At 43.8% G+C, this 23,274-nt stretch overlaps 1 protein-coding gene across 3 annotated transcripts; it reads left to right on the top strand.

Moving 5' to 3' along the window:
• The first annotated feature begins 2,615 nt into the window (after nt 1–2,615).
• Nucleotides 2,616–18,196, top strand: LOC135473804 (deoxycytidylate deaminase-like). 3 transcript variants are annotated; one of them, XM_064753702.1, is made up of 6 exons: nt 2,616–2,887; nt 3,199–3,343; nt 4,553–4,652; nt 6,698–6,830; nt 16,895–17,108; nt 17,790–18,196. In XM_064753702.1, the coding sequence occupies exons 2-6, from the start codon at nt 3,270–3,272 to the stop codon at nt 17,860–17,862; spliced, it is 594 nt and encodes a 197-aa protein (XP_064609772.1). In that variant the 5' UTR covers nt 2,616–2,887; nt 3,199–3,269; the 3' UTR covers nt 17,863–18,196. The 3 variants fall into 3 exon arrangements, with proteins under 3 accessions (XP_064609772.1, XP_064609773.1, XP_064609771.1); XM_064753703.1 differs by having other exon boundaries at nt 3,189–3,343; XM_064753701.1 differs by having other exon boundaries at nt 2,616–2,935.
• The last annotated feature ends 5,078 nt before the right edge of the window (nt 18,197–23,274 follow it).

The raw sequence follows: 23,274 nt of genomic DNA, 5'->3' as shown, positions 1-23,274 counted from the left end.
TATGTATAATGACAATACAGTACGCTCAGACACACACAGCATATTCCGTTAGGGACAGCACGCCTATGTATAATGACAATACAGTACGCTCAGACACACACAGCACACTCCGTTAGGGACAGCACGCCTATGTGTAATGACAATACAGTACGCTAGACACACACAGCACACTCCGTTAGAGACAGTACGCCTATGTATAATGACAATACAGTTGGCTCAGACACACACAGCACGCTCCGTTAGAGACAGTACGTCTATGTATAATGACAATACAGTACGCTAGACACACACAGCACACTCCGTTAGAGACAGTACGCCTATGTGTAATGACAAAACAGTACGCTAGACACACACAGCACACTCCGTTAGAGACAGTACGCCTATGTATAATGACAATACAGTACGCTAGACACACACATCACACTCCGTTAGGAACAGTACGCCTATGTATAATGACAATACAGTACGCTCAGACACACACAGCACATTCTGTTAGGGACAGCACGCCTATGTGTAATGACAATACAGTTGGCTCAGACACACACAGCACACTCCGTTAGGGACAGTACACTCAGACACACACAGCACACTCCGTTAGGGACAGTAAGCCTGTGTGTAACGACAATACAATACGCTCAGACACACACAGCATATTCCGTTAGGGACATCACGCCTATGTGTAATGACAATACAGTACGCTAGACACACACAGCACACTCCGTTAGGGACAGCGCGCCTTTGTGTAATGACAATACAGTACACTCAGGCACATACGGCACATTCCGTTAGGGACAGTACGCCTATGTATAATGACACTACAGTCGGCTCAGACACACACAGCACACTCCGTTAGGGACAGCACGACTATGTGTAATAACAATACAGTACTCTCAGACACACACAGCACACTCCGTTAGGGACAGCACGCCTATGTATAATGACAATACAGTACGCTCAGACACACACAGCACACTCCGTTAGAGACAGTACGCCTATGTATAATGACACTACAGTCGGCTCAGACACACACAGCACACTCCGTTAGGGACAGCACGACTATGTGTAATGACAATACAGTACGCTAGACACACACGGCACACTCCGTTAGGGACAGCACGCCTATGTATAATGACAATACAGTACGCTCAGACACACACAGCATATTCCGTTAGGGACAGCACGCCTATGTATAATGACAATACAGTACGCTCAGACACACACAGCACACTCCGTTAGAGACATTACGCCTATGTATAATGACACTACAGTCGGCTCAGACACACACAGCACACTCCGTTAGGGACAGCACGCCTATGTGTAATGACAATACAGTACGCTAGACACACACGGCACACTCCGTTAGGCACAGCACGCCTATGTATAATGACAATACAGTACTCTCAGACACACACAGCATATTCCGTTAGGGACAGCACGCCTATGTATAATGACAATACAGTACGCTCAGACACACACATCACACTCCGTTAGAGACAGTACGCCTATGTATAATGACACTACAGTCGGCTCAGACACACACAGCATATTCCGTTAGGGACAGCACGCCTATGTGTAATGACAATACAGTACGCTTGACACACACAGCACACTCCGTTAGAGACAGTACGCCTATGTGTAATGACAATACAGTACGCTAGACACACACAGCACACTCCGTTAGGGACAGCGCGCCTTTGTGTAATGACAATACAGTACACTCAGACACATACGGCACATTCCGTTAAGGACTGCACGCCTTTGTGTAATAACAATGCAGTACGCTCAGACACACCTGGCACATTCCGTTAGAGACAGTACGTCTATGTATAATGACACTACAGTACGCTCAGACACACACAGCACACTCCGTTAGGGACAGCACGCCTATGTATAATGACAATACAGTACGCTTGACACACACAGCACACTCCGTTAGGAACAGCACGCCTATGTGTAATGACACTACAGTACGCTGAGACACACCTGGCACATTCCGTTTGGGACAGCACGCCTATGTGTGTTGACAATACAGTACGCCCAGTCACACACAACACATTCTGTTAGGGACAGCACGCCTATGTGTAAAGAAAATATAGTACACTCAGACACACACGGCACATTCCGTTAGGGACATGCAGAATGCCTACGTGTAAAGACAATACAGTAAGCTCAGACACACACAACAAACCTACTTTACCCATCGATCACTACAATGTGTGGTTCCAGAAAACACTCCGAAAATCGCCGGCATATATAAATTTTTCGTCAGAAACCAGTAGGCCCCTAAACATGACCTACATTGATTGTTTCTGATGTTTGCACATGTATAGGCCTATGTTATCGGAATCAAAACAAAAAAAGCTGTTACGTTTAGTGCGACGAAAAGTGAAATTTCTTTTTCGCTTTTTGTATTTTCATCCTTAAATGATAACTGGCCTATTTAATTCGATGCGAAAGATACAATGTACCAGCAAAAGTTGTTTCTGGCACCCACAGCCGGCAAATGAATCCAGGAAGGGGAGATAATCTGATCACGCTTTGGCTACCATCCCGCTAGAGGGATATGGGTGTGGTTGAAATTCACGCGGGAATTACTGATTTTTGGTAGTGGTGACACGAAGACACTGGGTGTGCACGAGAAGCTGACCCGCGAAGGAAAGTGTGACGATCGAAACCCCTTGTAGTGACTTGTCTCGGCTGCATAGTACTCGACGCATCGTTCCGCGTAGCAAGTTATTTTGGAATTGTAAGCTACTTTCCGAAGGTGTGTGTATGGCCGTGAGTACGACTGAAACAGCAATCAGAAGACTGGATCGAGAGAGAGAGGAGAGTAAGAGTGGTCCGGGAAAAGGGAGCTGTGTGTCTCTGACAAATTTAACACGTACAGGTACGCGTGCACGCACGTGTATGTCAGTTCTTAACAAAAATTGAATAGGTATGTGGAAAGATTTATTATCTATGCTATACCCTATTTTTATCAATAATGCCATGAATATTCATTAAATGCAACCCTTTTGGATGGCAATAATGGTTTGCGGTGACGTGTTGTTTCTGATCACAAGTTTCGCCAGCGTCTTTAATTGTACATGCATCCCATGTTTGCTAGTTATATTTTGCTAAGTTTTTATTTCCCAAATGCCTCCTACTATTTGTATTTTAATGTTTGGTGATATTTCAACATTCCACAGTATTTAACAGGGTGTCCACAGTATTTACCAAGGTGTCCACAGTATTTTCCAAGGTGTCAGCAAATTTAGTGAGAGTTCATAATGTCAGAAGGAAAGACAGTTGATCAGCTGAGTGAGAGATTAGAAGCTGTAACAACTCTGGAAGACAAATCCAGGTAAATATTTGACTAGGCCTCAGGTAGGGGTCAAGGTTATCCTAGGACTATTATGTACATGGAAAGGGAAATTCACAAGGCTATAAATGCCCTGTGGTAAATTGACAATTTTGCCACTTGATGACTGACCTGAACTTGCGACAGCAACTTTTTGCAAATTTTTAAACCAGCACAGATTTATCATTATGTTTTTGCATGAACAAACTTCTTATTCATATTTCATTTTTATCATATATCCCTGTAAAGATCAAAAATCGCGAACAATTAAATATTTACCAATGGGCCAAGGTCTGTAACATATCAACACAAGCCATGCTCATCAGAACAGAGATTTATGATTTGTAGTCCTTATTCACAAAATTAAAATAATTGCTATGTAAGGTAAACTCAGCTGTAGTATATATCTTTGTGGTTGTGAATTTTTATGGATTAGGTTGAAAAACTCATTCTAGTTTTTTTAGTGCGAAAATATTATTTCAAGTTCTGATCTGTTCAATAACAAAGCATGTGTCTTCAGATGTTGAATTACGTAACTCTCTCTTGTGTTGCTTGATAATGGTTAAACAAAAAATGGCTGACGGTTGAAATCTGGACAATCTAATTGGGTATTATATAGATGAAAATAGCGATGTAATAAGACTTTACTGTAGGCAGTGCAGATGAATTTGCAGAGTAAATGGACTGCCTTTATTTTGGTGTCTTAAGCATTTTTCAAAGTGCTGATGCAGTGCCATTTATTGCCGCCTCAAAGTTTTGCAAATTTTGAGGGCTGGTAGTGGATTGAGCATATCTGCCTTGTACATGGTAGATCTGGGGTACAGACTTGAATTGAGTCATAAAACTTGCCCCTCAGTAATCCTGGTAGTGTCTTGCTTGGCACTCAGCATAAGAGGAATTGGCCAAGTACTTGACGCCCGGTGATAGTACAGTGTGACTGGGTGTAACATCATGTCTCTTGTTCTCGACATTTTGTACATTCCAGTGAAGTAGGACTACAAACACCAGTATGTCAGCATTGGGTTCAGCCAGCTACAAGAAGAATCCGTCGTCCTGATATAAAATACACCAGCTGATGTTGTGTTTATGTTTGACCTTGTTTTCAGGGTGTCTTATGTGTATGGTTGACCTTGGCACAGTTTGACTTATGTGTATGACTTATGTTTGACCATGGCATAGGGTGACTTATTTCAATGCTTGATGTTAACACAGGATAAACAGTAAGAAGAGAGAGGGTTACCTGGAATGGGCTGATTACTTCATGGCTGTGGCTTTTCTTTCTGCAGAGAGAAGTAAGGACCCGAGGACACAGGTATGGTTATCAGCCAGATGAGTTTATAAATGGATTTCAACAATGTAGCATGCTCAGTTATGCAACTCAGTTGTAGCCTCTGCATGTATTAAGATCACAGGGTACATGTATTAAGATCACAGGATACATGTATTAAGATCACAGGATACATATATTAAAATCACAGGATACATATATTAAGATCACAGGGTACATGCATTAAGAGCACAGCTAGGATATGCAGGGCCAAACCCAGCCCTTCTCAGCGTCCGATTACCGGATACTGCCTTTCCCTCGAAGTGCCCTTTGTGTCAAAAAGAAAAAAAGAAATAGCCCAAATTCATTATATGACTGATAATCTGTTTAGTCGCTAGGCTTCTGCTAGCCATTCGCCACCTTAGGTTTGGCAAATATAATTTCTGTGTTGCTAAAGCAAGTTGGCACCCTTCGCCACCATGGCGAAAGCAATGGATGCCTTTCAGCTTCAGTTGTTTAGGGTTAAAGTTCATAAATTTGCTCAAATTTAATGTTGGATCCACAATCAAGAAGGAATCTTTGACTTCAATGTGATAGAACTTGTTTATCAAAACAACAAGGTTTTTAAAGAGCATTTAAAGAGACAAGAGATGTATGCCCTGAAGCAAGTGACGAAAATTGGACCCGCGATAATTCAATTAGCATTCAGATTCAGATTGCGGGCTGGGAATTACTTTCAGTTTACTTTCAAAAAAAAAAAATGCCGATCGACCGAGTCGACTTCAAAAGATAGAGTTTGTAACCCGCAACAAACAACTATTCAATGGTGGCTTGGGGATAGCTATGATACAGTGTGATGATCAGGTGCACATTTCATCCAGGGATGTTCTCCACATATCAGTAAGTACAAGCCATCCTTAGACCAAATTTTCAGGCTAGGTACCTGTTGTGGTGTGCACGTAAGGTGGACGTCAACTGTAGGAAATGAGGCCCTTAAAAATATATGAGAATCGAAATATTCAAGCTAGGATACATGTATTACGACCACAGCTAGGATACATGTATTAAGACCACCGTTAGGATACATGTATTAAGACCACAGCTAGGATACATGTATTAAGACCACAGCTAGGATACATGTATTAAGACCACAGCTAGGATACATGTATTAAGACCACAGCTAGGATACATGTATTAAGACCACAACTAGGATACATGTATTAAGACCACAGCTAGGATACATGTATTAAGACCACAGCTAGGATACATGTATTAAGACCACAGCTAGGATACATGTATTAAGACCACAACTAGGATACATGTATTAAGACCACAGCTAGGATACATGTATTAAGACCACAGCTAGGATACATGTATTAAGACCACAGCTAGGATACATGTATTAAGACCACAGCTAGGATACATGTATTAAGACCACAGCTAGGATACATGTATTAAGACCACAGCTAGGATACATGTATTAAGACCACAGCTAGGATACATGTATTAAGACCACAGCTAGGATACATGTATTAAGACCACAACTAGGATACATGTATTAAGACCACAGCTAGGATACATGTATTAAGACCACAGCTAGGATACATGTATTAAGACCACAGCTTCACTGTTGGTGTCTGACCACTTGGCTTATGTCCTAGCATTTCCAGTTTCTAGTTCTCAATTGGGACATATTTGAGTGTTTTTGTGCTTTCAGAATTTACATGTATTGGTAATACGATACAATTTTCATACCTTATTTGCTCTGAATAATTTGTCATTGATTACTTTGTCATTGATTACTTTAAAAACAAGTCAACTGAAGGACTCTTTGGAACCCTGCATCCAGCACTGAATTTAAGTCAAACTTGATAGTTCTGTCACTACAGAACTCTAGGTGAATTTTGTTACCACTCCCCCACCACCCTCCCATTATGAACATTATTTAACTCCCTTGTGTAATACCTTGTCTGCATGTCTATTTATTTCAGGAGAGAACTCTTATCTCAGACATTTTGCCCTGTACTATTTCACCTGTTGTAACCCTGTGGAAGTAGTTAGGTTGTCTTGTCTGATTCTATTTCTTACAGGTTGGAGCATGCATTGTAAACAGTGAGAACAAGATTGTGGGTATAGGGTACAATGGGATGCCTATTGGGTGCAGCGATGACGTCATGCCCTGGGGGAGAGAGGGCGACATACTGGATCAGAAGCGTCTTTATGGTAACCATAACAGCTGACCTAAGGACATCTTGAGTGTCCACCCCTTTCAGCTCGCCTTTGTAAAGTAAGGGTGTAGCTTATATCAAACCCTGAGCATTGGTGTCCAATAATACAGCAATGTTAAACAAAATGTTGGGAGTGTTATCTTAAGTACAGCAGGTATTGCGCTCCAGGTTTGCACACATGTAGATCACAGTAGCATGAGGGGTGTATTCCATCGTTGATTGGGGGTGTGTATATTAAATACGGTAAATTACTGAATTACTTCAGGCTATGTGCATCCTGTGTGGTGTATGGTGTATTTTGTGTGGTGTGTGGTGTATTATGTGTGATGTATGGGGTATTGTGTGTGGTGTATTGTGTATATGTATGGTGTGTGGTGTATGTATTGTGTCTGGTGTATGGTGTATTGAGTATGGTGTATGTGTATGGTGTATAAGGATCAATGTTAAACAAAGTGTGTCGGGTGATATCTTAAAAAATACTGCATGTATTGAGCTCAGACTTTGCTCACATGTAGAGCACAATAGCATGAGGGGGATATTCCATCGTTGATTCGGTGTGTGCATATTAAATAACATAAATGGCTGAATTCCTGACTTTGTTGCCTCAAACAGGCAAGCTCTGTGGTAGGCTTGTTACCAATTCTGAGTGTATGTATTTATATGATGTTTTAAGCCATACTCGAGAATATTTCAGTTGTACAGTGGTGGCCAGCATTATGGTGGGAGAAAAGCAGGCAGAGCTCGGGAGGAAAACCAGGCCCATCCGCAGATTGATGACAGACCTTCCCATGTACAGTAGATTGGAAAAGCTCAAACTTAGATAAAAATTATTCATGTTATTTATGCTTTGTGCATTTGTAACCTGCTTATAAGAAAATATTATGTCAACCACTTCCATTTAAAAACAACATTTAAGATGGACTGTCTGCCAATCCTGTCAGCCGCAGAGCCCAGAGCAGGTGACGCCATGCCAGGAAGACCTGAAGGCATTATGTATTGCCCTGTAAAGCATTGCTAAATTGATGCATTAGGCCTACTCACTGTGCTTTTCCAGAAGCCATAGTCATGGTGTGGCTTAATCTATAATGAAGCTTGAATTTTATAGTGTGGAAACAGTGATTGGTAGCTTGTAGAAGTGCCCATTTAAATTTATCCGGGTTTATATTATCTCGACTTCAAGATGTAGCATGCATTTGGGTCTTGCGCGCCCACAGCGGCGTGTAGGCAAGATTTGAAATGAGTTGGAAGCCTGCCCTTCTGCCTCATGGCTGTTATAGGGGAAAAGGCCATCGCTTCGCAACAGTTGCTGTCAGAGCCTGTGTTTCCTGGAGTGAAAATGTGGACCTTTTCTTTTTCGTTTGGCTTTATTTTAGGATAAACCTCTGTATTTCTTGGTTGAATTAGTTGAATTAGCAAGTCTGATATGCTATAAGCCATATGCATGGATTTGACAATGCCTTGTTGGGCTTTTCAATATGTAGTGCCCTGAGAGCATCAGTAATTGATTTAGTTATTTTATTTCATTGGAGCTCTACGCCATAGTCAAGATGGCTCTGTACCGAGCCTTGGAGGCCCCTCATCAGTAATTGAAGGGAGTATTCAGTCAGATCTGGTCCATATTTCCTCTATCTGTGGCTTTTTTTTTTTGGCCACGTATGTAACTTTAAAGTAAAAGATAGCTAAAAAGTATAAAGTAAGGTTCATCAGATAGACAACTGAAAAGTGAGCATAAAAATACTTTCATGGGTTTTTTAGTTTTTTTGAGTGCTGAAAGACATTCAACTATTTGAATTCTTTGTTGGGCATTACAAGCCATACTGACAGTATCTGTGAACTCTGATGTCACATGACCTTTTTCTCCTGATATTAACCAGAAGGAACGAAGTTTTGAGAACATCATTTCAGTGGTCTTTAAATCCTGGGTATAAAGAGTTATTCACATATTCAGTGTCGTGATAGGAGTTGGAAAAACTTCCGCTTAGAGTTCCTAAACGCTTATAGTATGGTCCATGAAGCCCGCCTTAGAATTCAAACATTTCAATGCCTTTAACTCCCTTCACAAAAATGTAAAAACACAGAGAGATGGCCCACATGGTATGTCCTGTGGTTTGTGTTGTACACACAGAGAGATGGCCCACATGGTATGTCCTGTGGTCTGTGTTGTACACAGAGAGATGGCCCACATGAGATGCCCTGTGGTTTGTATTGTACACAGAGAGATGGCCCACATGGTATGTCCTGTGGTCTGTGTTGTACACAGAGAGAATGGCCCACATAGTATATCCTGTGGTTTGTGTTGTACACAGAGAAGGCCCACATGAGATGTCCTGTGGTTTGTGTTGTGCACACAGAGATGGCCCACATGAGATGTCCTGTGGTTTGTGTTGTACACAGATAGATGGCCCACATGGTATGTCCTGTGGCCTGTTGTACACAGAGAGATGGCCCACATGATATGTCCTGTGGTTTGTGTTATACACAGAGAGATGGCCCACGTGGTTTGTCCTGTGGTTTGTGTTGTACACAGAGAGATGGCCCACGTGGTATGTCCTGGGGTTTGTGTTGTACACAGAGAGATGGCCCACATGGTATGCCCTGTGGTCTGTGTTGTACACAGAGAGATGGCCCACATGGTATGTCCTGTGGTTTGTGTTGTACACAGAGAGATGGCCCACATGATATGCCCTGTGGTTTTTGTTGTACACACAGAGAGATGGCCCACATGGTATGTCCTGTGGTTTGTGTTGTACACAGAGAGATGGCCCACATAAGATGCCCTGTGGTTTGTGTTGTACACAGAGAGATGGCCCACATGAGATGCCCTGTGGTTTGTATTGTACACAGAGAGATGGCCCACATGGTATGTCCTGTGGTTTGTGTTTTACACAGAGAGATGGCCCACATGAGATGTCCTGTGGTTTGTGTTGTACACAGAGAGATGGCCCACATGTTATGTCTTGTGGTCTGTATTGTACACAGATAGATGGCCCACATGAGATGCCCTGTGGTCTGTGTTGTACACACAGAGAGATGGCCCACATGGTATGTCCTGTGGTTTGTGTTGTTTACACAGAGAGATGGCCCACATGGTATGTCCTGTGGTCTGTGTTGTACACAGAGAGATTCCCCACATGGTATGTCCTGTGGTTTGTGTTGTACACACAGAGATGGGCCATATGGACTCTCCTGTTGTCTGTGGTGTATACAGAGAGACGCCACACATGGTATGTCCTGTGGTCTGTGTTGTACACACAGAGAGATGGTCCACATGGTATGTCCTGTGGTTTGTGTTGTACACAGAGAGATGGCCCACATGTTATGTCTTGTGGCCTGTATTGTACACAGAGAGATGGCCCACATGAGATGCCCTGTGGTCTGTGTTGTACACACAGAGAGATGGCCCACATGGTATGTCCTGTGGTTTGTGTTGTACACACAGAGAGATGGCCCTCATGGTATGTCCTGTGGTCTGTGTTGTACACAGAGAGATGGCCCACGTGAGATGCCCTGTGGTTTGTGTTGTACACAGGGGGATGGCCCACATGGTATGTCCTGTGGTCTGTGTTGTACACAGAGAGATGGCCCACATGTTATGTCCTGTGGTCTGTGTTGTACACACGGAGATGCCCCACATGGTATGTCCTGTGGTTTGTGTTGTAGACACAAAGATGGTTCACATGGACTGTCCTGTGGTCTTTGTTGTACACAGAGAGATGGCCCACATGGTATGTCCTGTGGTTTGTGTTGTACACAGAGAGATGGCTCACATGTTATGTTCTGCGATCTGTGTTGTACACATGGAGATGACTATGTCCTGTGGTCTGTGTTGTACACAGAGAGATGGCCACATGGTATGTCCTGTGGTTTGTGTTGTACACAGAGAGATGGCCCACATGAGATGTCCTGTGGTTTGTGTTGTACACACAGAGATGGCCCACATGGTATGTCCTGTGGTGTATACACATGATATATCTTGTGGTCTGTGTTTTACACAGAGAGATGGCCCACATGGTATGTCGTATGGTTTGTGTTGTACACAGAAAGATGGCCCACATGAGCTGTCCTGAGGTTTGTGTTGTACACACAGAGATGGCCCACATGGTATGTCCTGTGGTTTGTGTTGTACACAGAGAGATGGCGCACATGGTATGTCCTGTGGTTTGTGTTGTTAACAGAGAGGTGGTCCACATGAGATGTCCTGTGGTTTGTGTTGTACACAGATAGATGGCCCACATGGTATGCCCTGTTGTCTGTGTGGTACACAGAGAGATTCCCGACACATGGTATGTCCTGTGGTCTGTGTTGTACAAACAGAGACGCCCCACATGGTATGTCCTGTCGTCTGTGTTGTACACACAGAGATGTCCCACGTGGTATGCCCTGTGGTCTGTGTTGTACAAACGAAGATGGCCCACACGGTATGTCCTATGGCCTGTATTGTACAGGTAGATGGCGAGACGGGTACAGAGACGCCCCACATGGTATGTTCTGTGCTCTTTGTTGTACACACAGAGATGTCCCACATGGTATGCCCTGTTTTCTGTGTTGTACGCATGAACATGGCCCACATGGTATGTCCTGTGGTCTGTGTTGTACAGAGAGAGATGGCTCACATGGTATGCTTGTAGTTTGTGTTTTACACAGAGTGTTGGCCCACATGGTATGTCTTGTGGTCTGTGTTTTACACAGAGAGATGACCCACATGATATATCCTGTGGTCTGTGTTTTACAGAGAGAGATGGCCCACATGGTATGTCCTGTGGTTTGTGTTGTACACAGAGAGATGGCCCACATGAGATGTCCTGTGGTTTGTGTTGTACACAGAGAGATGGCCCACGTGGACTGTCCTGTGGTTTGTGTTGTACACAGAGAGATGGCCCACATGGTATGTCCTGTAGCCTCTGTTGTACACAGAGAGATGGCCCACATGGTATGTCCTGAGGTTTGTGTTGTTCACACAGAGATGGCCCACATGAGATGTCCTGTGGTTTGTGTTGTACACACAGAGATGGCCCACATGATATGCCTTGTGGTTTGTGTACACAGAGAGATGCCCCACATGGTATGTCCTGTGGTTTGTGTTGTACACAGAGAGATGGCCCATATGGACTCTCCTGTTGTCTGTGGTGTATACAGAGACACACCACACATGGTATGTTCTGTGGTCTGTTTTGTACACACAGAGAGATGGCCCACATGGTATGCCCTGTGGTCTGTGTTGTACACAGAGAGATTCCCCACAAATGGTATGTCCTGTGGCCTGTTTTACACAGAGACGCCCAACATGGTATGTCCTGTGGTCTGTGTTGTACACACAGAGATGCCCCAAATGGTATGCCCTGTGGTCTGTGTTGTGCACACGAAGATGGCCGACATGGTATGTCCTGTGGTCTGTGTTGTACAGGTAGATGGCGAGACGGGTAGAGAGATTCCCCACATGGTATGTTCTGTGCTCTTTGTTGTACACATAGAGATGTCCCACAGGGTATGCCCTGTTGTTTGTGTTGTACGCATGAAGATGGCCCACATGTTATGTCCTGTGGTCTGTGTTGTACACACAGAGACGCCCCACACGGTATGCCCTGTGGTCTGTGTTGTACACAGAGAGATGGCCCACATGAGATGTCCTGTGTTTTGTATTGTACAGAAAATGATGGCCCACATGGTATGTCTTGTGGTTTGTGTTGTACACAGAGAGATGGCCCACATGGTATGTCCTGTGGTTTGTGTTGTACACAGAGAGATAGCCCACATGGTATGTCCTGTGGTCTGTGTTGTACACACAGAGAGGTGGCCCACATGGTATGCCCTGTGGTCTGTGTGGTACACAGAGAGATTCCCCATAAATGGTATGTCCTGTGGCCTGTGTTGTACACACAGAGACGCCCCACATGGTATGCCCTGTGGTCTGTGTTGTACAGACGAAGGTGGCCCACACGGTATGTCCTATGGCCTGTGTTGTACAGGTAGATGGCGAGACGGGTAGAGAGATGCCCCACATGGTATGTTCTGTGCCCTTTGTTGTACACACAGAGATGTCCCACATGGTATGCCCTGTTTTCTGTGTTGTACGCATGAAGATGGCCCACATGTTATGTCCTGTGGTTTGTGTTGTACACACAGAGACACCCCACATGGTATGTCCTGTGGTCTGTGTTGTACAGAGAGAGATGGCTCACATGGTATGTCTTGTAGTTTGTGTTTACACAGAGTGTTGGCCCACATGGTATGTCTTGTGGTCTGTGTTTTACACAGAGAGATGGCCCACATGGTATGTCCTGTGGTTTGTATTGTACACACGGAGATGACCCACATGAGATGTCACGTGGTTTGTGTTGTACACAGAGAGATGGCCCACATGGTATGTCCTGTGTTTGTGTTGTACACACAAGGATGGCCCACGTGGACTGTCCTGTGGTTTGTGTTGTACACAGAGAGATGGCCCACATGGTATGTCCTGTGGTTTGTGTTGTACACAGAGAGATGGCCCATATGGGACTCTCCTGTTGTCTGTGTGTATACAGAGACACGCCACACATGGTATGTTCTGTGGTCTGTTTTGTACACACAGAGAGATGGCCCACATGGTATGCCCTGTGGTCTGTGTTGTACACAGAGAGATTCCCCACAAATGGTATGTCCTGTGGCCTGTTTTACACAGAGACGCCCAACATGGTATGTCCTGTGGTCTGTGTTGTACACACAGAGATGCCCCAAATGGTATGCCCTGTGGTCTGTGTTGTGCACACGAAGATGGCCGACATGGTATGTCCTGTGGTCTGTGTTGTACAGGTAGATGGCGAGACGGGTAGAGAGATTCCCCACATGGTATGTTCTGTGCTCTTTGTTGTACACATAGAGAGTTCCCACAGGGTATGCCCTGTTGTTTGTGTTGTAACGCATTGAAGATGGCCCACGTTATGTCCTGTGGTCTGTGTTGTACACACAGAGACGCCCCACACACGGTATGCCCTGTGGTCTGTGTTGTACACAGAGAGATGGCCCACATGAGATGTCCTGTTTTTTGTATTGTACAGAAAATGATGGCCCACATGGTATGTCTTGTGGTTTGTGTTGTACACAGAGAGATGGCCACATGGTAATGTCCTGTGGTTTGTGTTGTACACAGAGAGATAGCCCACATGGTATGTCCTGTGGTCTGTGTTGTACACACAGAGAGGTGGCCCACATGGTATGCCCTGTGGTCTGTGTGGTACACACAGAGATTCCCCATAAATGGTATGTCCTGTGGCCTGTGTTGTACACACAGAGACGCCCCACATGGGTATGCCCTGTGGTCTGTGTTGTACAAACGAAGGTGGCCCACACGGTATGTCCTATGGCCAGTGTTGTAGATGGCGAGACGGGTAGAGAGACGCCCCACATGGTATGTTCTGTGCCCTTTGTTGTACCACACAGAGATGTCCCCACATGGTATGCCCTGTTTTCTGTGTGTACGCATGAAGATGCCCACATGTTATTGTCCTGTGGTTTGTGTTGTACACACAGAGACACCCCACATGGTATGTCCTGTGGTTTGTGTTGTACAGAGAGAGATGGCTCACATGGTATGTCTTGTAGTTTGTGTTTTACACAGAGTGTTGGCCCACATGGTATGTCTTGTGGTCTGTGTTTTACACAGAGATGGCCCACATGGTATGTCCTGTGGTTTGTATTGTACACACGGAGATGACCCACATGAGATGTCATGTGGTTTGTGTTGTACACAGAGAGATGGCCCACATGGTATGTCCTGTGGTTTGTGTTGTACACAGAGAGATGGTCCACATGAGATGTCCTGTGGTGTGTGTTGTACACACAAGGATTGCCCACGTGGACTGTCCTGTGGTTTGTGTTGTACACAGAGAGATGGCCCACATGGTATGTCCTGTGGTCTGTGTTGTACACAGAGAGATGGCCCACATGGTATGTCCTGTGGTTTGTGTTGTACACAGAGAGATGGCCCACATGAGATGTCCTGTGGTTTGTGTTTACACACAGAGATGGCCCACATGATATGTCTTGCGGTTTGTGTACACATAAGGATGCCCCACATGGTATGTCCTGTGGTTTGTGTTGTGCACAGAGAGATGGCCCATATGGACTCTCCTGTTGTCTGTGGTGTATACAGAGACACGCCACACATGGTATGTTCTGTGGTCTGTTTTGTACACACAGAGAGATGGCCCACATGGTATGCCCTGTGGTCTGTGTTGTACACAGAGAGATTCCCCACAAATGGTATGTCCTGTGGCCTGTGTTTTACACCTAGAGACGCCCCACATGGTATGTCCTGTGGTTTGTGTTGTACACACAGAGATGCCCCAAATGGTATGCCCTGTGGTCTGTGTTGTGCACACGAAGATGGCCGACATGGTATGTCCTGTGGTCTGTGTTGTGCAGGTAGATGTCGAGACGGGTAGAGAGATTCCCCAAATGGTATGTCCTGTGGTCTGTGTTGTACACACAGAGAGATGGCCCACATGGTATGTCCTGTGGTCTGTGTTGTACACACAGAGATGGCCCACATGGTATGCCCTGTTGTCTGTGTTGTACGCATGAAGATGGCCCACATGGTATGTCGTGTGGTCTGTGTTGTACACACAGAGACGCCCCACATAGTATGTCTGTACACAGAGAGATGCCCCACATGGTATGCCCTGTGGTCTGTGTGATACACATGAAGATGGCATACATGGTATGTCCTGTGGTCTGTGTTGTACACAGAGAGATGGTCCACATGATATGCCCTGTGGTCTGTGTTGTACACAGGGAGATGGCCCACATGGTATTTCCTGTGGTCTGTGTTGTACACAGGGAGATGGCCCATATGGTTTGTCCTGTGGTCTATGTTGTGCACAGAGATATGGCCCACATGGAATGTGCTGTGGTTTGTATTTTACACAGAGAGTTGCCCCACATGGTATGCCCTGTGTTCTGTGTTGTATGCAGAGAGATTCTCCACATGGTATGTTGTGTGGTTTGTGTTGTACACACAGAGATGGGCCATATGGACCTCTCCTGTTGTCTGTGGTGTATACAGAGAAACGCCACACATGGTATTTTCTGTTGTCCTGTGTTGTACACACAGAGAGATGGCTCACATGGTATGCCCTGTGGTCTGTGTTGTACACATAGAGATTCCCCACAAATGGTATGTTCTGTGGTCTGTGTTGTACACACAGAGACGCCCCACATGGATGTCCTGTGGTCTGTGTTGTACACACAGAGATGCCCCACGTGGTATGCCCTGTGGTCTGTGTTGTACACACGAAGATGGCCGACATGGTGTGTCCTGTGGTCTGTGTTGTACAGGTAGATGGCGAGACGGGTAAAGAGATGCCCCACATGATATGTTCTGTGCTCTTTGTTGTACACACAGAGATGGCCCACATGGTATGCCCTGTTGTCTGTGTTGTACGCATGAAGATGGCCCACATGATAAGCCCTGTGGTTTGTTTTGTACACATGAAGATGGCCCACATGGTATGTCCTGTGGTTTGTGTTGTACACACAGAGATGGCCCACATGGTATGTCCTCTGATTTGTGTTGTACACACAGAGATGGCCCACATGGTATGTTCTGTGCTCTGTGTTGTACACACAGAGATACCCCACATGGTATGTACACCTGTAGGTCCCATGTACAAGGTATGTACTGCTGTGAGGTATAAAGGCCAATTGTGACTCAATCGTAGTTGAGTAGATTTTCAGATGTTTCCTCACCAAATTATATTTTTCTTCTGTTTATGATGTTTAAAATGATCCTGATCGATTCAGAGGACATCAGACCATCTGTGTGACCATCTGTGTGACCATCTGTCTGCGGTTTGTCAGGCCCACAGCTGGGCGTCTACTTGAGCCATTAACCTAGTTATAATTATCACACCTCGCATCATAGAATCCAAGAGGAAATCTTCAGAATGTAATAATGTTTAATTCACAAGTAATGATAAAGCACAAGAATTTATTTTAAAATAGTTGCCAACAACTAAATGTGAAAGTTTCATAATTCATAGAACATAATTAGGAATTACATGTGCTATCTTTGTGTTCCAGTGTGTCATGCCGAGTTGAATGCTGTCCTCAACAAGAACTCGGCTGATGTGAAAGGCTGTTCTATCTATGTCGCGCTCTTCCCCTGTAACGAATGTGCCAAGGTTATAATTCAGTCTGGTATCAAAGAGGTCATCTATTTCTCTGACAAGTATAAGGAGCATGTGGAGTTTAAAGCCTCAAAGAAAATGATGGATTTTGCAGGTGTGACATACAGGTAAAAATAAATCACAAATTGCCATAAGCCGATTCCAAATTAAGTCTGAACAGTATAAGTCCAGGTAATAGGTTTTAGTTTTTCCTGCCCACTAGAACTCGATGAGCGAAAAGATTTGCTTTCCTGAAAATAGTTTAGCTGAATTTATTTGAATTTGTGGAGTGATGGGTGGTGAAGGTTGAAGTTGAAGGTTGAATGGTGAAGGTTGAGGTTGCAGTTGAAGGTTGAGGGTAAGGCTTACACCAGTTTTAATTGTTTTACAGGAAGAATAAATCTTTTTTTTAATGTCGCAGATGGGTGTAAAGATAAAAATAAATACTGTGGATTTAAATGGCACTTTTTCCTGTTAAAGACATATTTACATATTAATGGTCAGAATGCATGGAGATTATTGGTGGATTTTCAGTTTTATATTTATTCCATTTATGCATGTTTGAAAGTTGGCTTGCCTGTAAATCGAAAAAAAAAATATCGTTGTCGTATAAAATACGTTATGACATCAAAACGTGTTTTTTTCTTCTTCAGGAAATGCACTTTAAGAAGCAGAAAACAGCTTTAAAATGATGTCAGGGTGGTGTCAGTGTACTATAGTGACATTGCAGGCCGAAATGTTTTACAAGTGTGTTAAATGATCATGCTCAAAAACATAAAGCTAATATTTTGATTTTCCTTGCCTTTTAGACAATATCGTCCAAAGCAGAAGCAAATTGTGATTGACTTCAGTAAAATAGAAGCGACCGTTAAAAGTCATTGAGGTGATGTGTACAAGAACCGTGTTGGTGATATGATTGGCTGAAGTGTCAAGTCAGTCATGGATCAAATGACGAGCTATTAAGCCTTCCATCATACGTCTGAACGTGGTTACTGTGTATCAGTAAGCAGAAAGACATTCCCTAGCATTCTAAGCCACAAATTGGAGAGCTGTGCAGTTTGTTCCTGGTTCTTTAAACTGCTTTATTTTTGGTTGGCAAAACCTTTTTATCTGTGGGTGAAAAGGAACCATCCCTGTTGTAAAAATGGAATCCAAAGAATGTGCATATCACTTTTACAGATTATTTGGATTTCTGGAATAGAGGTGAAACCTTTAGCTGCAGTATGATGTTTCACCTGTCTGCAAGATCGTCAGTATCCTTTACTGCGAGGAAGTTATCCTGCAGGATTGTCAGCATCCTGTACTGCAATTAAGTCAACCTTCATGATTGGCTGTATCCTGTATTGTGAGGAAGTCATCCTGCAGGATTGGCTGTATCCTGTATTGTGAGGAAGTCATCCTGCAGGATTGGCTGTATCCTGTATTGTGAGGAAGTCAGCCTGCAGGATTGGCTGTATCCTGTACTGTGACAAAGTCATCCTGCAGGATTGGCTGTATCCTGTACTGTGAGGAAGTCATCCTGCAAGATAGGCTGTATCCTGTACTGTGAAGAAGTTGATGAGAGCACAGTGTTATCATTATATCATGTATCGATTTGTTGTGTAATACCAGTGACTGGCCTGTTTAACTCAAGTGAACAGAATTGATGTTGGATTGTATCCCTGTGAAGAATGAACGCAAGGATGTCGTGTCACTTTTCCGCTGTGTTATTAGAATACTGTTATGACTGTTGGACAACAGTGATTTCAGGGTGTATCTTATAGTGTGACATATCAGGAACAGTTCACTTATCCATGTGTCTTCCAAGGCTAAAGGCTATTTTCATACATAGTACATCTTGATAGTTTTTTTGATCTTAGTGTCTTTTTAAGATTTTCTATGATTGTAGTTTGAAACAAATGCAATGGGAAAAAGATTAAATACTAAGTTCATTTTACCGAATATTTTGATATTTTAACACAGTCTTAGCGATCACATTTTTAGAAAGTGTTGCCACAACATCTTTAATGTGACAGAGTTTTATTTTCTTATTTTTATATCATGTCTTTATTTCTGTAAAAGTGATGCTGGGGAAAAATGTTATATGTGCTCCAAAATATTATGTCGATGTACAGTATGTGATGTGGGCATATATATTTTATAACTCTGATCTGTTTTATGTGTAAATGATCACATGTTTGTACATGATGAGATAAAGTATAGGTCATTTGATGAGCATGATGTACATTGTAGATGATGAGATAAAGTAAAGGTCATTTGATTAGCTGGGTCTACATTGGATTTTTTTTTTTTTTTTTTTTGATTGGTGTTTTACGCCGTACTCAAGAATATTTCACTTATACGACAGCGGCCAGCATTATGGTGGGTGGAAACCGGGCACAGCCCGGCGGAAACCCACGACCATCCGCAGGTTGCTGGCAGACCTTCCCACGTACGGCCGGAGAGGAAGCCAGCATGAGCTGGTCTTGAACTCACAGCGACCGCATTGGTGAGAGGCTTCTGGGTCACTACGCTGCGCTAGCGCGCTAACCGACTGAGCCACGGAGGCCCCTCTACATTGGAGATGATGAGATAAAGTATAGGTCTTTTGATGAGCAGGATGCACTTTGTAGATGATGAGATAAAGTAAAGGTCATTTGATTAGCTGGGTCTACATTGTAGATGATGAAATAAAGTATAGGTCTTTTGATGAGCAGGATGCACTTTGTAGATAATGAGATAAAGTAAAGGACATTTAATTAGCCGGGTGTACATTGTAGATGATGAGATAAAGTAAAGGTCATTTGATGAGCAGGATGCACTTTGTAGATGATGAGATAAAGTAAAGGTCATTTGATGAGCAGGATGCACTTTGTAGATCGTGAGATAAAGTAAAGGACATTTAATTAGCCGGGTGTACATTGTGGATGATGAGATAAAGTAAAGGTCATTTAATTAGCCGGGTGTACATTGTAGATGATGAGATAAAGTAAAGGTCATTTGATGAGCAGGATGCACTTTGTAGATGAGGAGATAAAGTGAAGATCATTTGATGAGCAGGATGCTCTTTGGAGATGATGAGATAAAGTAAAGGTCATTTGATGAGCAGGATGCACTTTGTAGATGAGGAGATAAAGTAAAGGTCATTTGATTATCTGGGTCTACATTGTAGATGATGAGATAAAGTGAAGGTCATTTGATGAGCAGGATGCACTTTGTAGATGAGGAGATAAAGTGAAGATCATTTGATGAGCAGGATGCTCTTTGGAGATGATGAGATAAAGTAAAGGTCATTTGATGAGCGTGATGTACATTGTAGATGATGAGATAAAGTAAAAGATCATTTGATGAGCCAGGTGTACATTGTATATGAGATAAGTGAAGATCATTTGATGAGCGGCGTGTACATTGTGCATGAAGAGATGAAGTAAAGATCATTTGATAAGCTGCATGTGCGTTGTACATGATGAGATAAAGTGAAGATCATTTGATAAGCCGCGTGTACATTGTACATGAGATAAAGTGAAGATCATTTGATAAGCCGCTTGTACATTGTACATGATGAGATAAAGTGAAGATCATTTGCTAAGCCGCTTGTACATTGTACATGACGAGATGAAGTAAAGATCATTTGATAAGCCGTGTGTGCATTGTACATGATGAGATAAAGTGAAGATCATTTGATAAGCCGGGTGTACATTGTACATGATGAGATAGATAAGCCAGGTGTACATTGTACATGATGAGATAAAGTGAAGATCGTTTGAAAAGCCGCATGTACATTGTACATGATGAGATAAAGTGAAGATCATTTGATAAGCCGGGTGTACATTGTACATGATGAGATAGATAAGCCCGGTGTACATTGTACATGATGAGATAAAGTGAAGATCATTTGATAAGCCGCTTGTACATTGTACATGAGATAAAATGATCATTTGATAAGCCAGGTCAAACTTTTGTCCAAACAGCTATGAACTACCAGTACTTTGTTAGAAGTTGTATTGGAAAGAAAAGTGTGAAAAAATGTTGACATCTTCAGACAATGTATGAGTAATGTGAAATAAATTTTATTCTGCTGAAGTTGTGGTTTGAGCAACATTGTGAAAGGTGTTAACATTGTGATGTCACTATAAACCAAAGACTTATGACAAATTGGAGTGATTTGAGGAGAGGTTAAACTAAGTGATTTGTAACTTAAACATACAACTGTACGGTCTGTTATGTGGATTCAATATGATATCTTATGCTGCTGGGCTGGCAGGACATCTTGTATTGTCCAGTTACGGTGAGGCAGCAGTAGATGTGGCATCATTATGACCACTCCTCTCCTGACTTTGTTACAACACCTGAGCAAACACCCTTACAGACACAAGGTGTGTGTACACCTCTGTGTGAGGTATAGCTGAGGTGTATATGGGGTGTGCACCTAGTGTACACCTTGGTATGTCTGTGACTGGCCCTCTTCTGACTCCATCACAAAACCTGAGCAAACACCCTTATAGACTTGAGGTGTACACCTCTGTGTAAGGTATAGCTAAGGTGTATATGGGGTGTGCGCCTCGTGTTCACCTTGGTATGTCTGTGACTGCCCCGCTCCGGACTCCGTCACAAAACCTGAGCAAACACCCTTATAGACTTGAGGTGTACACCTCTGTGTAAGGTATAGCTAAGGTGTATATGGGGTGTGCGCCTTGTGTACACCTTGGTATGTCTGTGACTGGCCCTCTCCTGACTCCGTCACAAAACCTGAGCAAACACCCTTATAGACTTGAGGTGTACACCTCTGTGTAAGGTATAGCTAAGGTGTATATGGGGTGTGCGCCTCGTGTACACCTTGGTATGTCTGTGACTGCCCCTCTCCTGACTCCATCACAAAACCTGAGCAAACACCCTTATAGACTTGAGGTGTACACCTCTGTGTAAAGTATAGCTAAGGTGTATATGGGGTGTGCGCCTCGTGTACACCTTGGTATGTCTGTGACTGCCCCTCTCCTGACTCCATCACAAAACCTGAGCAAACACCCTTATAGACTTGAGGTGTACACCTCTGTGTAAGGTATAGCTAAGGTGTATATGGGGTGTGCGCCTCGTGTACACCTTGGTATGTCTGTGACTGCCCCTCTCCTGACTCCATCACAAAACCTGAGCAAACACCCTTATAGACTTGAGGTGTACACCTCTGTGTAAGGTATAGCTAAGGTGTATATGGGGTGTGCGCCTCGTGTACACCTTGGTATGTCTGTGACTGCCCCTCTCCTGACTCCATCACAAAACCTGAGCAAAGACCCTTATAGACTTGAGGTGTACACCTCTGTGTAAGGTATAGCTAAGGTGTATATGGGGTGTGCGCCTCGTGTACACCTTGGTATGTCTGTGACTGCCCCTCTCCTGACTCCATCACAAAACCTGAGCAAACACCCTTATAGACTTGAGGTGTACACCTCTGTGTAAGGTATAGCTAAGGTGTATATGGGGTGTGCGCCTCATGTTCACCTTGGTATGTCTGTGACTGCCCCTCTCCTGACTCCATCACAAAACCTGAGCAAACACCCTTATAGACTTGAGGTGTACACCTCTGTGTAAGGTATAGCTAAGGTGTATATGGGGTGTGCGCCTCGTGTACACCTTGGTATGTCTGTGACTGCCCCTCTCCTGACTCCATCACAAAACCTGAGCAAACACCCTTATAGACTTGAGGTGTACACCTCTGTGTAAGGTATAGCTAAGGTGTATATGGGGTGTGCGCCTCGTGTACACCTTGGTATGTCTGTGACTGCCCCTCTCCTGACTCCATCACAAAACCTGAGCAAACACCCTTATAGACTTGAGGTGTACACCTCTGTGTAAGGTATAGCTAAGGTGTATATGGGGTGTGCGCCTCGTGTACACCTTGGTATGTCTGTGACTGCCCCTCTCCTGTCTCCGTCACAAAACCTGAGCAAACACCCTTATAGACTTGAGGTGTACACCTCTGTGTAAGGTATAGCTAAGGTGTATATGGGGTGTGCGCCTCGTGTACACCTTGGTATGTCTGTGACTGCCCCTCTCCTGTCTCCGTCACAAAACCTGAGCAAACACCCTTATAGACTTGAGGTGTACACCTCTGTGTAAGGTATAGCTAAGGTGTATATGGGGTGTGCGCCTCGTGTACACCTTGGTATGTCTGTGACTGCCCCTCTCCTGACTCCATCACAAAACCTGAGCAAACACCCTTATAGACTTGAGGTGTACACCTCTGTGTAAGGTATAGCTAAGGTGTATATGGGGTGTGCGCCTCGTGTACACCTTGGTATGTCTGTGACTGCCCCTCTC

Source organism: Liolophura sinensis, chromosome 8 (genome assembly GCF_032854445.1).
Source record: "Liolophura sinensis isolate JHLJ2023 chromosome 8, CUHK_Ljap_v2, whole genome shotgun sequence".
Lineage (NCBI taxonomy): Eukaryota > Metazoa > Mollusca > Polyplacophora > Chitonida > Chitonidae > Liolophura > Liolophura sinensis.
Note: the sequence above shows the minus strand (reverse complement) of the source record. Positions and strands in the feature narration are given on the sequence as shown.